The sequence below is a fragment of the Panthera onca genome, chromosome X (genome assembly GCF_046562875.1).
Source record: "Panthera onca isolate mPanOnc1 chromosome X, mPanOnc1 haplotype 2, whole genome shotgun sequence".
Classification (NCBI taxonomy): Eukaryota; Metazoa; Chordata; class Mammalia; order Carnivora; family Felidae; genus Panthera; species Panthera onca.
In genome coordinates, this window is record NC_138357.1 from 69,814,728 (window position 1) to 69,830,623 (window position 15,896).

At 40.9% G+C, this 15,896-nt stretch overlaps 1 protein-coding gene across 1 annotated transcript; it reads right to left on the minus strand.

The window, feature by feature from the left end:
• Positions 1-1,254: 1,254 nt before the first annotated feature.
• CDX4 (caudal type homeobox 4) lies at positions 1,255-14,893 on the minus strand. The gene is given in 7 exon segments (XM_081792612.1): positions 1,255-1,427; positions 1,430-1,451; positions 2,619-2,764; positions 8,074-8,235; positions 8,238-8,614; positions 8,897-9,114; positions 14,774-14,893. Coding segments are annotated over 7 exon segments (1,218 nt in total).
• Between the last annotated feature and the right edge of the window lie 1,003 nt (positions 14,894-15,896).

Genomic DNA, 15,896 nt, shown 5'->3' on the forward strand with positions numbered 1-15,896 from the left:
TTCGGTTCAAGTCATGATCTTGTGGTTGGTGAGTTCGAGCCCCACATCAGGCTCTGAACTGTAAGCACAGGCTCAGAGCCTGGAGCCTGCTTTGGATTCTGTGTCTCCATCTCTCTCTGCCCCTCCTTAACTTGTGCTCTGTTTCTCTCTCTCTCAAAAATAAATAAACATTAAAATTTTTTAAAAATTAAATTTAAAGATTTCTTTTAAATTATCTCAATTTAAAATGATTCAGAGTCCAGTCTTTGGCCACTTTGACATGCAAATAGTCTACTGGACCAACACCAAAAACTCCAGACAATTCTACTCACTGTAACCCAAATTGTGTGTTTGGAACCTGTAAACTGCATCTCTTTGGGCCATATTGCATGGAAATGACATAATGTAAATAAAATTGAACAGATTGATGGTGATGGCAAGGAGAGGCTATAGACCTGCACACTGTCTTTGTGTTTATGTTAACTCTGACTGCCACTGAACTATAGCACTGAATAGAGTAAAAAGACAGAAAGGGGACTAGGGTTTATTCTGTGTGTTAGAGAGCTGCCTTTTTAATGACTCAAGCTGGGCTGTATTTTCCTAATCCAATTTCATTGTTTTGGCAAGATTTGAAATTGATACTACAGGTTGGAAGTTCTGAAATGAGGTACAATCGCCAGAAAATGATTGATCGATGAACAAAAATAGTCTTTCTAGTTGTTACTTTTATTAATCAGTGATAATGGAATCAGAATCTTCTCCTGCTGACTTTTAAACATTTGTCTTGTTGTGAAATTGCTGTTAGCTTTTGAGTTAACCACTGCAAAGGTAGCTACAGGTGGATAAATTTCTGCTTACCTCCCCCACCCCACCAAGATAGCATAAAAGAACACACCCAGCATCAAATAACAAACACAAGTACACATACACAAGTGTGCCTCCTGGCTGAACTATTTTTTACAATTTGTTCACAAGCAAGTTTCTAAAATTGTGAATAGGGTTGCAAGGTCCTGTGATTGTTAGCTTTTAATTACATAGCTTTCCTCCTAGTTCCTAAGTGATGGCCATATAGCATAGCACATAATAGGAGTTTTCTGGGGATAGTTTTTAACAGTAAGTGACCTCTCAATTGTCTTCAACCCACTGTGCATCCACTTGTTCTGAATACCGCTTTATGAGAAGTTACATCCTGTCCTAACTCCCCTGCTGATATCTTAGAGACCAAGAGGACAATGCTAAAGGATAGGGGACTTTCTATTTCTCTTTGCCTTTCTTTCATTCAGAGACTATGACCTGCTGTATCTCAATAGGTTGAAATCTACGAACAGCAGATGGAGTGGTGAAAAAAGTGTTAGGTAGTTCCCCAGGGCTGATGGAACCAAAGTCACATTGCACTGAGCCTCCACTGTTCTCAAACTGGGAGATTTTCTTTTTGATCACCTTTCTCTATGATTCTGAAACCAGATTTTCACCTGAAACACAAAATGCTTTGGATTTAATGGGGCAACATACTGAATGCAGTTTTCATAGTTGTTGCTGATATCGTACAGGGATTTTAGCATTTACAAAACCTTATTACATGTATCACTTCATTTGAGCCTCCCAATGACCTTGTAAAGTATAGCTATTTAACAGGTTAAAAAAAAAAACTGAGATTGAGAGAAGGAAAGTATCTTGCATGAGATGAAACTGAGATCAAGTCCAGGGCTACTGATTCTAAATGCAGTGCTTTTTATATTATACCTCATCCACCACCTCTGTTGCACAGACAGAAATGAATGATAGAATGGCAGATGCTGAGGTGTGGTGATAAAAAGGGAGGGATTTAAATAACAAAGGTGATTATGATCTGTCATTAAAAGTAACTTCCTAATAATAAAGTTAGTGAAACATAGAACTGGGTGAACAAGGGTGATGAAATACTATATTTATTTCTGTGATACCAATGTGCCTTCATACATGGTTGAAACACAAGCTGCTTGGGATAGGGAATACACTAATGGACTTTAAAATTCTAGCATTCTATGATTCCAGAATTACTTCTAGACTTAAGTGAAAAACCATCAGGTAGTTGTGTAATGTCAAAGTTCAGGTAAATGGAAACCATTGATCCTTGTCATGCTTTAATCTTCATTGAATGCCCACATATGCTAAATGTGAGGCAAGCATAATAGAATTACACAGACCATAGAAAATTAAATTTTATACCATGAATAATAGAAAAACTTGGTTCAGGTAGCAGCATTTGGTGTTCAGTTATTATCATAGTTTGATTGATATGAACCAGATAATTGCCCTGATTGCAAATTCTCCACTTTATACATTGGTTGTGACTACTAGGGGGAATCAATCAAGGTTTTGACTTGACTACTTCTATGGGAGTTTTAATCCTTCTCCCCCTCCTACATCCCAACCCTTTGCTTCCATATCTACATATTGTCCATCATATTTAATTATTAATAAACCCACTGATCGATGAGACTAAAGGAGGAGGTCCAGTAAGATGAATGTGGGCTTTAGGAAAGCTTGGAAAATGTCTTGGTCTTCTATCTTGCTTCCACTCTAGCTTTTAGACTGCCCTAAAACCTCAGTCTATTGAAATGACCGTATAAGACATGTTGGATATACTTCTGGTGTACCTGTCTTTCAGAAAGGCCCAGGTTGACTGCTAGTTCTGATTTTCTCCGAATGGTGATGTATCTATTGCAGTGGAATTTCTTCTCTAGCTCCAATCTCTGATGATCTGTGTAAGCCACATGATACTTTTCTTTTGTCCTGGTTTTCCCTGTTATGGGAGAAAGCAATATATTTAATCATATTTTACTTCCTAGGAGATTGTTTTGGTTGAAGGATTCATAACTACTGTTGCCATCCTTATCTATTACTCTCAAATATGAAACAAGTACATTTTTTGAACCAAATATGTCATACGTCCACTTCTCCATTAAACTCTTTGTCATCTGTGGCTATATATATAAAACACACTTATCATGCCACCATTGACTTCCTGCTACACCAAAGCATTTTTTTTAAAGCAAACACCTAACCCATGATCTTCATTCCCTTCCCACTCACATATGGGAATAGCATTGGCAGTAGTAACAAAATATATCATATATACACTTTCTTTTATATTTTATGCAGGTCCTTCATACCATTTCCTATTGAACCTCTAACCTACACTTTTGAATTAGGCAGAGTGTGTCTTATCCCAATTTTACCAATAAGAAACCTGAGGCTCAGTGTAGGTAAGTGGTTCTGTGCTAGTAAGCTGAAGTGTGGGGACCCAAACATATACCTCTGACTCCCAGTCCAGTATGCTAAATATTATTCCTAGTTTAAACATGCTTGGAAGCATAAGAATCCCCAAGTGTGGCAAATTATTCTGTGATCCTGACATTATTAGTTACATACATTCTAGTTATGTATACATTCTAGAGATAATTTTGTTTGGGTAGTAATTTAAAAAGAAAATATTTATTGTCTCTTAGATTCTGTGCTAGGATAGCCCTTATTACCTACCAGAAAAAAATATTTTCTTTTCTGAAGTCTTAAATCAATTTTATTTCCAAGTGGCTAATGAATGGGGGAAGGAGGAGGTGTTGACTTAAGCAGAATAAAATGAGTATTCTAGTATTCTTTGAAAGGATATACAAACATTTGCTTTGTGTTACAGCATTTAACTTATTTCTCATGCCCTTCATCAAATAGAGTATTATTCCTGCTTTTATATTTTCCAAAGGTGATTAGGAAGCTTCCCTTTCTTTTCAGTTTTTCTAACTCCCTCCAGGATCTTCCCCCTTTTCTCTATGGCATTTGGCAAACTGCTTCTGATCTTCCCTGGTTGTTTTTGATGTGAGGTTTTGGGGAGCGATCTGTAGGACAAAGGTTTCTTTAAAGTGGCTCTCTAAACCTCATTGAGGTGTTAAGATGCAGCACAGGCCTAACAAAGGAGGCTACATGGCAACGGATCCCATCCTGAACCCTCTTTGCATTCAGGAACACCAACCAGTTGGTTTGAAATTTACAAGCCCTAAACAAATGTCAGACAATCTTTCATCTCCAGGAAAGAAATAAAAACATGTGAATGTAGAAACAAATTCTAGATGAGATATGTTTTAGTATTAAACTTAATGGGCTGAATAACCCACGGACTAATGAACTAAACAAAACTTCTCCTCTTGAAAACTGGAAATGATGAGCCCTGGTCAATTAACCTACCTGAAAGGCCCAAAGTTTGAGCTGGTTTTCTGAATCCAAACAGAAACCCAGGAAACCAGGGGTCTGGCATTTGGTTTGTTACAAAGGCAGATGTATATTTGAGATCACAGTGAATACTTTGAGATTTAATTTATTTCCAGAACCTCATATCTTAGGATCAAAAAATATTTTTTGAAGAGATGTTTCCTAAAAGCCATTCTAATCCCAAAGTAGCTGAGTATTTAAGTTATAACTTGAGGCAGAAGTTAAAATTCAACTTGTGTATGTTTGTGTTTTCTGTTCTTTGATAACCAGTAAATATAACCAACTTCAAGAACTCTGAAATGTTGCAGTCCTCCCCTACCCCCATTGGCCATAAATTCCCCTCTTGCAGTTTCTTCTGAGGACAATAAAGTCAAGACCAGCCCTCTTTATTTGCCATGAAAATCCTCACCCTTTCCGGCAATATAACCCCTGAAGAAAGGAGGGATGAGGAAGAGCCCAGCTGCATATCAAAGCCATGTGAAGTGTTAAAAAGAATCTGTTGACTCCATCTGACAGATAAGACCTCAAACGTCAAGAAGATGTAGCCCAGGGGAAATATTGACTGCACATTTTGCAAAGAGAAATGAATTCTTCTTGTGTCCCTCCTCCTGAACTCTCTTCTTTTCTTCTGTTTCATTGCCTCTGCCCCTTAAATGATGAAATTGGATTGAATGGGATTTGACTATCTTCTAGCAGATTCCATATTCCCATACCAAACCAAAGCAAAGATGATGAAAACCAGTTTCCTTCTTTCAGGAGTACAGTGCAATTGACCTCATATTAATGACTTTCCATCTATGCTCCTTTTAGGTAAAAAATGAATCCAGATTCATGTGTAAAAATTGTCCAATGAAATGGTCAAAACAAAAGAACACAATGATAAGCTTCAAGAATTATTAAGCAACTTATTTCCTGAAGTGTCTTAATTGAGTAAAACCTTTTAAGTACAACTTCCTCAGTGTTTTGTCCAGTGGCTTAATCAGAATTATTCAAAGTCACTTCCTTCTCTCTATCTCACTCTTAACAAAAAAACCTTTCTCCAGTCCTGCTTAGGTTACTGCCTTGCCAAAACTCATCCAAGGCTATAACTGTGGGTAATAGAAAAGATGAAAAAAAGAATTCCTAGCTGTAATACACTGACAATGTTTAAAACATGAAAATACTTAACTTTTCACAGAACCTTTCTTTCTTTCCATATAATCTTTAAAATGAGATGTGTATTGAAACAAACCACTTAGGGAACAAAATAGAAGTAAAAAAATATCTTTCTTTTTAATCAAACCACCTAGGGGATAGTCATTTACTCTGTATGTAAGTACCCTTTCTGTCCTTAGAAATTTAAAGTAATAATGTCATTATGAAATGTTTTCTGATTGTTCCCTAAATTGTGTATTTTTCTTTCTTTAAGTTAAGGCTATTTAAAATAGTCCTCAGTAATGGAAAGAGCTTTTATTTGATTATCTTAATCAGAGAGGGGTTACTTCCATTTTGTAGTTCATCTAATTGTCTTCTCAGCCATAAGCCAAATGTTGTCCCATAGTACTACAGAGTGAAGTAGAAAATTTAGGAGGATCTGACTCATTCATTCATTTAACAAATATTTGTTTAACACTATGTACTAAGCATACAAATGGGTACATTTTGGTTCAGAGTGGTCCAGTGAGGTGATCAGCTTAATTTTTTTGTGGAGTTCAAAACCTGAGACCCATAGAAGGGCTTCAGTGGAACCATGAATCTCTCAAAATTATTCAAAAAATGACATGTGTGTGTATGTGTGTGCATGTGTGTGCAAGTATGCATGTACATTTTCCTGGGGAAAAGGTACATAGTTTTCATTATATTCTTAAATTGTAGCTAAATCTGCACCTTGGGCTACAAGCATACAGGAAAATGACAATTTTAATTTATAAGACATTAAAATGAAACAAAGGTTGAATACAATAAAGCTTCAACTACAAGATAACCTGCCAGGAGTCAAAGGGGTTCCAAAATAATTCAATTTTAAATTTCTTATAGAGTTTGGAGAGAAAATCTTGTGAAGGTGGCATTGTATAGCCAAGTTTGAAGGTTTGATGACATGACAAATTAAGGAGTCCGTTTCTAAACTTCTCCTGGCATTACCCAATAGGGATACCTGAGCTTATGAAAGCAAATGTAAATGGAAGACTTTTAAGCACAGAAACCTGTCACATTTTCTCTCATAAACAAAAATTCAAGACTCAAGATAATTTCTTTTGTCCTTCTCCCTTCCACCAATTGTTCTCTCTTCCAAACATACTAAAGAGACTTTCCTTTTCTAAAGTACTTCAAAACATCATCTTGGACTGAGAGCAGCTACTTTTCGACTTTTGTGTTTTTCTCTGATCTTAGGTCTTAGTAAATGTATGTTAATTACAACCCTAAGATTAGATGTAATAACAGCCCCAAGAGTGTCCCACCCTAACCTCATTTTCTATTCTACTTAGCCAGCTGACTTGCCCATATTTTTAAAAATGCAGATTTACTTCCAAACACTTTAAAGCGAAGTGTTTAGCTCTACTCTTAGTTTGGGATTGCTACCCTAGTAATGTCCCAATCAACCAGAACTGCCTCTTCCTAACTAAGATTCCTCCTAATGATAAAAGTTGATCCCTTCCCACTCTCTTGTTTTTGCTTTTTAAAGGGGAGAAAAAGTGCAGAACTTTGAACAAAAACATAATCATTATGGACAAATGCTACTAAAATTCATTTCCTCTCCAGAGGGATAAAAGTGATAGAGTAAAATTTTACCAATTTTCTCCAATGACAGGGAGCGACAGATTGGAATAATAAAAATATGATAAAAGAACAACTACAGCTGAAAACAGACATCTCTCCACCTCCCCTCATCCAGGATTAAAGCAGAGTACCCATTTCCGCTGCCCTGGGCTCCCAGCAGCCCCCATTGGCTTGCTGGTAGGAGCATGAGTCAGCATTAGGCTGGGATCTCTGGGCCTTCCTGCACTCCATCACAGACCTGCATCCAGCCTCTGTGTCTCCAGAAGCCTTTCTGGGCAGTTATGAAGTCTTTAACTTCCTATTAGTGCGGGGGCTGATATTCGTTGTGTGCCCATGCATGTTAGAGTTGAGTAACTTATTATGTTCCAGCAGTGTGCTGTTGCCTTCTCACCTGACTCAACTCTTCTATTGGCAGAAAAGATGTTGGAAGAAAGTAATGGGTTTGAGTCCAGCTTGCCTCTGCCAAGTTGGGTGAAGGAAGCTGAAGTTTCCTTGAAAGCCAAGATGACAAAGCCACTTTGCAATGGGAGGCCTTCGTGGCTAAACTGGAAAGTCCATTGCCAACCAAGCACTGTGAAACCTAAGTTGAGCATCACCAGCTTTTGAGGGGAGTGGACCTGCCCAGATGGGGTACATTCCTTTTCAATAGAAAGGGCAAGCAGCAGTGATAGCACTGGGATATCCTGGCTATCCCCTCCCTTCATTCACCCATTGTCTTTTCCCGTGTATCTCTCTTCCCATCTGGGCAACTACAAGATTGGATCCTGATCCTTGTGGCTCAACATGTCCATTGTCCACCCGTTTCCTTTCTTGACTCGTCAGGAAATGATGAAAAAAAAAAACAACCAACAACCAACAAGCTCCTAGGGTCGGTTTGGTTCTAAGCGCCGCACTCTGAGGACTCTGAGCAGAGGCACATGCAAGGGGAGGTCACTAATGTGGGAGGAGACCCTGGGCACTTAGCCAGGAAGTACTCCTCAGCTAAACTGTTCCTGGAGAGGCCTGAGAAGTAGGGTGCAGACAGGCCAAGAGAAGTAGAAGCTTCAAAGCGAAGAAAGGAAGAGTGTGAGGGCATTGGGATCCATTACTCACCCGTAACCTGCACAGTCTTGCGCATCCACGCATAAGGGCTGTGAAGGGTTCTGTTAGAAGAACTGGCATCTGCGGCGTCGGTGTCTACGGGGAACAGTGACCCGCTGCCTGGGGCTGGCAGGCTGCCACTGCTGCTTCCCCCTCCCACAGGACCCAAGTTGTATTCTGGGAGCCAAAAGCGGCAGGGCTCGAGGTCATGTCGTTCACGGGCACAGTGCCCATTGTACTGGACGACCCAGGGTACGCATTCCAGTCTTCTCGAGGGGGACTATAGGGCGAACCCCAGCCCCCCAGCGACGACCCGTGAGAATCCATGCTGGGCATATGGGGATACCCCACGAAGTGCGCATAGGCAGGGACTGCTGTGAAGTTGGAGGCTGGCAGGAGACTCCCACCGCCCCCAGTGCTGCCAGTCCCGCCTCCCGCGGGGTTCCTGAGAGTGCCCAGGTACATGCCTGCTTCTTTTTCCAAAAGGCAGCTTCTGGGTATGAGGAAGGAGCTCCCTAAGCCATTCTGAAGTTCTTGTAAGGCCCCAATCCGACTTTGAGAAGCAGCAGGGAATCAATAGGTTACTCGGTAGCTGTACTGCACGCTCTGCTGTGCCTCTCAGACTACTCCATCCCGCGTTTCCTACCCGTCAGGTTTCCAGGTGACTGGTAGCCCGGTATAGATAGGCCACTAATAGCTAGGCTGACGTCAAGGGGCTTCGGGCTTTTACATAGCATTTGCATTTAAATGAAGGGCCATTTCACTTTCACAGGGACTTGTTCACTGTAGCTCCCTTTACCAGAGCTCCCAGGCTTTTCGGTCTCATCTTTATCACTTTTGTCCATCTGGTCCCCATAGCAGTAGTTTGCGCTTTTGGACACAAGAGTTCCTCCAAGGGTTTCTGACCAGCTCCCTCCAAAGTGAGATGAAAACAGGCAGAAGCAGGGCCAAGTCCTGCTCTGGGGCCTCCTCTTTCTGCGGAACTTCCCTCACTCCGCCCAGCCTAAATCTGTGGTATCCCGTCTTCCCACATTCTCCTGCAGGGGTATTCCACTGGAATTGGCCCAGGATACCATTGGAAAGAGCTTTCCCTTCTCATTGCTCCCTCCCCCAGGAGGAGGACTTTGTTTCTAAGAACAGAGATTCATTTCACAAGTATATATTTTGTGTCTTCTGAGTGCTAGGCACTGTTGTGGGCACTGGAAATACAGCAGTGAACAAGAGACAAACATTTTGCTCTGCATTACATTACAGTGGGTGACAGGCTGGATTAATTGAATGTTTTAAAGAAAGACGAAGAGAGTAGGTTATGAAACAAGGAAGGAAAGGGAGAAGAGGCATGTGGGAAGTGGGCTTTCTTCGTTTCATGTCAGTCCATTAGTCTCAGGTGTCTTTCCACTTGGTATGACTTATGCCTCAAAGCCAGTGCCCCAAGGACTCAAATCCCTGCAGTCTCAAATCCAGGGTAGCCACAGCTTCCAACTTCCTTTCACACTTGAAAATATTCCCTTTGTGAACCCTCTTGCACTGTTGGTGGGAATGCAAATTGGTGCAGCCACTCTGGAAAGCAGTGTGGAGGTTCCTCAGAAAATTAAAAATAGACCTACCCTATGACCCAGCAATAGCACTGCTAGGAATTTACCCAAGGGATACAGGAGTACTGATGCATAGGGGCACTTGTACCCCAATGTTTATAGCAGCACTTTCAACAGTAGCCAAATTATGGAAAGAGCCTAAATGTCCATCAACTGATGAATGGATAAAGAAATTGTGGTTTATATACACAATGGAATACTACGTGGCAATGAGAAAGAATGAAATATGGCCTTTTGTAGCAACGTGGATGGAACTGGAGAGTGTGATGCTAAGTGAAATAAGCCATACAGAGAAAGACAGATACCATATGGTTTCACTCTTATGTGGATCCTGAGAAACTTAACAGAAACCCATGGGGGAGGGGAAGGAAAAAAAAAAGAGGTTAGAGTGGGAGAGAGCCAAAGCATAGGAGACTGTTAAAAACTGAGAACAAACTGAGGGTTGATGGGGGGTGGGAGGGAGGGGAGGGTGGGTGATGGGTATTGAGGAAGGCACCTTTTGGGATGAGCACTGGGTGTTGTATGGAAACCAATTTGACAATAAATTTCATATATTGAAAAAAAAAAAGAAAAAGAAAATATTCCCTTTGTAAAGTTCCAATTACTGAAAAAGACATGGGTTTGCCAGTAGATGCCAACAAACACAAGATTTCAGTTCAAGAAACCGGATAACCTTTTGACCACAAAATCACTCTGTACCCCAGTGTTCTTTCCCATCTCTACCCCTGCCCCCCCAAAACCTACCACAACCTGTGCTCCTACTCAGGGAATGTGCTCCTCTATAAAGTCCAACCAAACCTGGCACCCCATATAAAGTGACCTCTCTTTGGCTTTGGGAATATCTCTTCACCTCTGGGAATTTCAGGGATTTTTCCTGTATAAAATAGAGATCCTAAGTGTCTACACTACAAGGCAGGATTTGAGATAATATATTCAAATTGCTCAACTTAGTGCTCAGTAACAGTATGAGACCACTGTATTCATTAATTCACTCAACAAATATTTATTGAGTGCTAGGTGCTATTTTATGCATGGAAACATCAACAGGGAACTGATAAAGCCCCTGACCTTATTAAGCTTGTATTCTAGTGAGGTGAGACACTAATAAGTAATTACATTTTATGGTATGTCAGATGGTAATAATCAGTGCTGTGAAGAAAAAGAAAGCAGGAAGGAGGATACAGAATGTTAGTGGGGGGGGGGTGTTGCAATTTTAAATGTGGTGGTCTTGGAGAACCTCACCTCAAAATGACATTTAAGTAAAATATAGAAGAGGTACTGGTATGAACTATGAAGAGAGGATCCAGAGGGAACAAGTGAAAAGAGAATGTCTGTCTTCTATTGGAGAAACAGAAAACAAACAAACAAAACAAAAACAAAAACAAAAAAAAAAAACCCAACCAACCAAACAAGCAAAAAACAACCCAAAAGCCAAAACGAAACAAAAAACCTGTGTAGCTAACGAATAGATGGGGTCAGTTCAAAGGCTAAGGGGGAGTACGTTTTGCTCTATGTGAGGTAGGAAGACATTGTAGGGCTTTGAGCAGAGGAGTGACATAATTTGAGTTTTGAAAGAATCTCTAGCAGTTGGAATAAGAACAGACTGTAAGTGGGCTGATTAATTAAAAGGCTATTGCCATAATCCAGGTGAATGGCATTGGGGTTAGAGGAAAGTGGCTGGATTCTGAATATATTTTGTTTGTTTTTAATGTTTATTTGTTTATTTTGAGAGAGACAGAGAGAGCATGAGTGGGGGAGGGGCAGAGAGAGAGAGACGGAGAGAGAGAGAATCCCAAGCAGGCTCTGCTGCTGTCAGCATGGAATCCGAGGCAGAGCTGGATCCCATGAACCATGAGATCATGACCTGAGCTGAAATTGAGTTGATGCTCAACTGACTGAGCCACCCAGGCTCCTCAGATTCTGGATGTGTTTTAAAGCCTGCTTTGAAGAAAGAGAAGAAACAAAAGTAATTGGTCAGCAAAGACTAATTAAAGCCTGCAATTGGGGAGAAGGGACTAAAAGCCAGGGAAAGTAACATACTTATAAAGCACTTTTTACACATGATGTCATTTAATTTTCACAACAGCCCCATGAGTTATTTATTATTATTATTATTGTTATTATTCCCATTTTAGACATGAAGAAACTAAGGCTCAGAGAGGTGACCTGATGATTTCAATGAACTACTGGTGTGTAGTATAGTTAGGTTCCCATCCTATACCACACTAACTGCAAAGTTTATGTTTTTAAATTGGAACTAGACTAAATATACAACCTCGGGGTAAGTTTGGGGCTTGGCTTCTATTTTCTTTTTCTGCTCAGGCTCCCAGGCCTGTCTTTCAATATTTTTCATATCATGTACCCAATTGCCCTTGCATTATTCTCTTTCACCTATTCTATACTGAGGCAAACTGGTCCACCCTCATTTGAAAAACTGTATCAGAATGGAAGCACATGGAGTACGTTTAAAAGTTAGCTAACCAAATATTATCATTTTACCTATGAAAAAACTGAGGGCCTGACAAGAAAAGGTATTCTTTAAGGAAGTGAATGACAGAACTGAGATTCAAATTCAGGTCTGTTGCCTCCCACCTCAATACTCTTTTTACTAAAAAATGTCTTTACTTATGCAATTTCCTCTGTGTAGGCTATTTTTCTTTATAAAAAAATGTTCAAATTCTCCCTATTTTTCATGACTCTGTTCAAATGCTCCTTCTTCCCTAAAACTTTATGTGATGATGCTCCTGCCAGAAGGCACTCTTCCAATGAAATCTTGTCATTTGCAATGGGATGGATGGAGCTAGAGAGTATTATGCTAAGTGAAATAAGTCAAAGACAAATACCATATGATTTTACTCATATGTGGAATTTAAGAAATGATAAAAAAACAAGCAAAGGGGACAAAAAGAGAGAGAGGCAAACCAAGAAACAAACTCTTAACTATAGAGCACAAATTGATGGTTATCAGAGGGGAGGTAGGGAAGGGGATAGGTTAAATAGGTGATCGGGATTAAGGAGTGCACTTGTTATGATGAGCACCAGGTATTGTACAGAAGTGTTGAATCATATATTGTACACCTGAAACTAATACTACACTGTGTGTTTACTAACTGAAAATTTTAAATAAAAACTTTAAAAAATAAAAAAAAAGAAAGCACTCTTCCTTTTGTCTGAATTCCATTATCAACTTCACTCCATTAATTAATACTATTCTTATCCACCTTAGAATTATTTGGGGTTCTATCTAAATCTTTGGAATTTGAACACCATGAAGAGGTATTAGGAAGCATGTTTGAGCCCAGCAGAGTGGAGTATCATGCACATGGTAGGGTCTTAGGAAATATTTGTGTGCTGAATCAATAAATGACCTTGAAACTATAGAATGGAACTCATCATTTTGACCCAGCTCCGGAGATATCTAGAAGAGAAGCCAGTAACAACATTGCCCAGTGTTTGGCAGAACTTGGCTTAAGGATTACTCCATTTTGTGATTTGTTTTTTTCTAGGAAGATGGGAGTGGATTGGGGAAGTAGGGAATGAAAGGGGAGGCAGACAGGCAGGGAGGTTCAGTCTAGTTTATTTGACTCGAGATTTTGATTTCTTTCTTTACCTGAGAGGTGGCCTCACTGAAGAAAACAGAGTGGCCAGCAGCAGGAGTCAAACTCCACAGTCTGAAGATCAGAGCTCAGGCCATGCAAGTGTTATTTAGTACTTCTAGGGAGTGATCTCTTAATTTTTCTGAGACTTAGAGAGGCATTGGTCAAATAGGCCTCTGTTAGACACTTCCCTTCCATTGCCCACCTCTGGACTGATCCCTACAGACCAAGTTAATTATAAGGCTTGAGGTAGATATGAATGTGAAATTGCTTTGTGAACAGTGAAGTACACTTGTGATGGACTATGGGTACCTGGGCAAACCTTTTCTTTAGTAGTCTTAATGTTTGGAAGGTTCTCATTGCCTGGTAAATATTTTCTAAGCCTGTTCTGGCCTTTCAGAACAGCCAGAGTTGGCCAGGGCAACTCTCCTCCATCCCACCCTCCCCCACCTCCCTGGCCCAGATTTCAGCTGGTTTAGCCTCTACAGAGGACAAGGAGTCTGGACTATGGAGATTGGCTTCAGTCGTCCATCCTGGGGCCCTCATTGCTACCGGGAAGGAAATGAAGAATGCAGACTAAGACCCTCTTACTGACATGGTAATTGAGGCTGAGAGTAGGGCAAAGATTTACCCAAGGCACACCCTAATGAATAATCTGTGGGACTTGGATTTAAATCCAACCATAACTAACTGAGGAACTCTACAAGTCACTCTACCTATCTTAGCCTCAGTTCCCAACAGGAAAAATAGGATGGAAAATAGAAATTGCTTCATACAGATTTGGGAGAATTCAGTGCTCCAGTCATGTGCTCAACAAAAGGCCAATGTTATAATCCACAGAGTGGGTAGGACTTCCACAGGGCGTGAAACTATTATACCTCCTCTAGCTCACATCCATGCATGGAAGGCACTGAGACTGGGGAGAAGACCCAGAGCAATTTAACCATCTATGCCTGTTGTCTCTCCAGTCAAGTTTTTCTCTCTGGGTTTTAGAAATTAGCTACCCCTGGGGGGTACCTGGGTGGCTCAGTGGGTTACTTGTCCAACTCTTGGTTTTAGCTCAGGTCATGATCTCACGGTTCATGAGTCTGAGCCCCACATATGGCTCTGTGCTTATAGTGTGGAGCCTACTTGGGATTTTCTCTCTCTCCCTCTCTCTCTGCCCATCCCTGCTCATTCTCTCTCTCTCTCTCCCTCTCTCTCTCTCTCTCTCAAAATAAATAAACTTAAAATAGCCTCCCTCCACTCACCCATCCCCATCTCTCTCCCTTAGTTCTTTGGAGACTTAGTGATACCAATGTTGAGTCTTGGGCATTGTGTTCCTTCCATCCAGGTTTATCATTGTGATGGGCTTCTGTACTTCCAGGGCCACACACTCTGAAGAATAAGCACCACCACTAGGCTCCAGGCCTGTCCCAAAGTATCACAGTGAAGGTGGGACCAAGGTGTGTTTTGGAGAAAGATTAAGGTTCTTTCATGGGAACCTGAGTAGTTAGGGTTAGGCCAGGACTCTGTACCCACCCTGCCCTCAGGGCCAGGTTCTGGGTTAGGAGAACAAGAGGAATGAGGAAGGTCCAGGGCTTTGAGAAGGAGGCCAGAAGAAAACGTGGAGAAATAGGCTTCTTGGGCATCCAAGGGCATTTTTCACTCTGGGAGAGAGGTGTATACAAGGAAGCAAGTAGGGTCCAGTGCCACAATTCCAAACTTAGGAAGGATGGGTCAGGGAAGGCTTTTATAGATGAGAGAGGGAGGAGGAAGGCAGAGAGGCCAACCAAAAATGAGGAGACTGTAAACCCAACACTCTAGCATTAAAGGGAATTCAGACTAAGTCTGAGAGGATAGGCTAGGCTAATTTTCTGAAGGAAAAAGAGAAATAAAAGTCCTGGCTATCTACTTTGGGAAAGAGAACCAGAGACCCAGTTCACAGGTCATGTACTCTAAGTCAGAACCAGTGATTTTTCCTTTATGGAGTGAACTTTCGTTAGGCTCACTACAATCAAAAGGGGTAGATGGAGGGCACCTGGGTGGCTGAGTCAGTTAAGTGACCAACTTTGGCCCAGGTCATGATCTCATGGCTCATGTATTCGAGCCCTGCATAGGGCTCTGTGCTGACAACTAAGAGCCTTGAGCTTGCTTTGGATTCTGTGTCTCCCTCTCTCTGCTCCTCCCCCACTTGCACTCTGTCAGTCTCTCTCAAAAATAAATAAACATTAAAAAAAGGTGTAGATGGGATAGATCAGCCCTGTTTTACAGCAGGGCGGGGATGGAGGTAAGAATGGAGACTCAATGAGGTTTAGTAACTGGCCCAAGGTTAAATATCCAATAAGAAGCAGTCAGGAAATCATTATCTAGTCTGAGTACAAACTTCATGCAGGGCTTGGAGATCAGGACTCAGAGAATAATGGCCCAGTTGTTATTACTATATTTACTGAACACAGGATAAAAGGGAAAATTGGCATAAACATAATGGGAGAACAGGACATTAGTTCTGAAAACTAACATGCCCACTACGAGGGGCCAGGAAGTACTGAGGTGGGTGAACAAGTTGATGAAATATGGAGTGGCTTCTTTTAGAAGTCTAAATGGAAGCCAAACAGAGTCACATTAGTGACTGACATTTGATTTTATAATGAGAATTTTCACT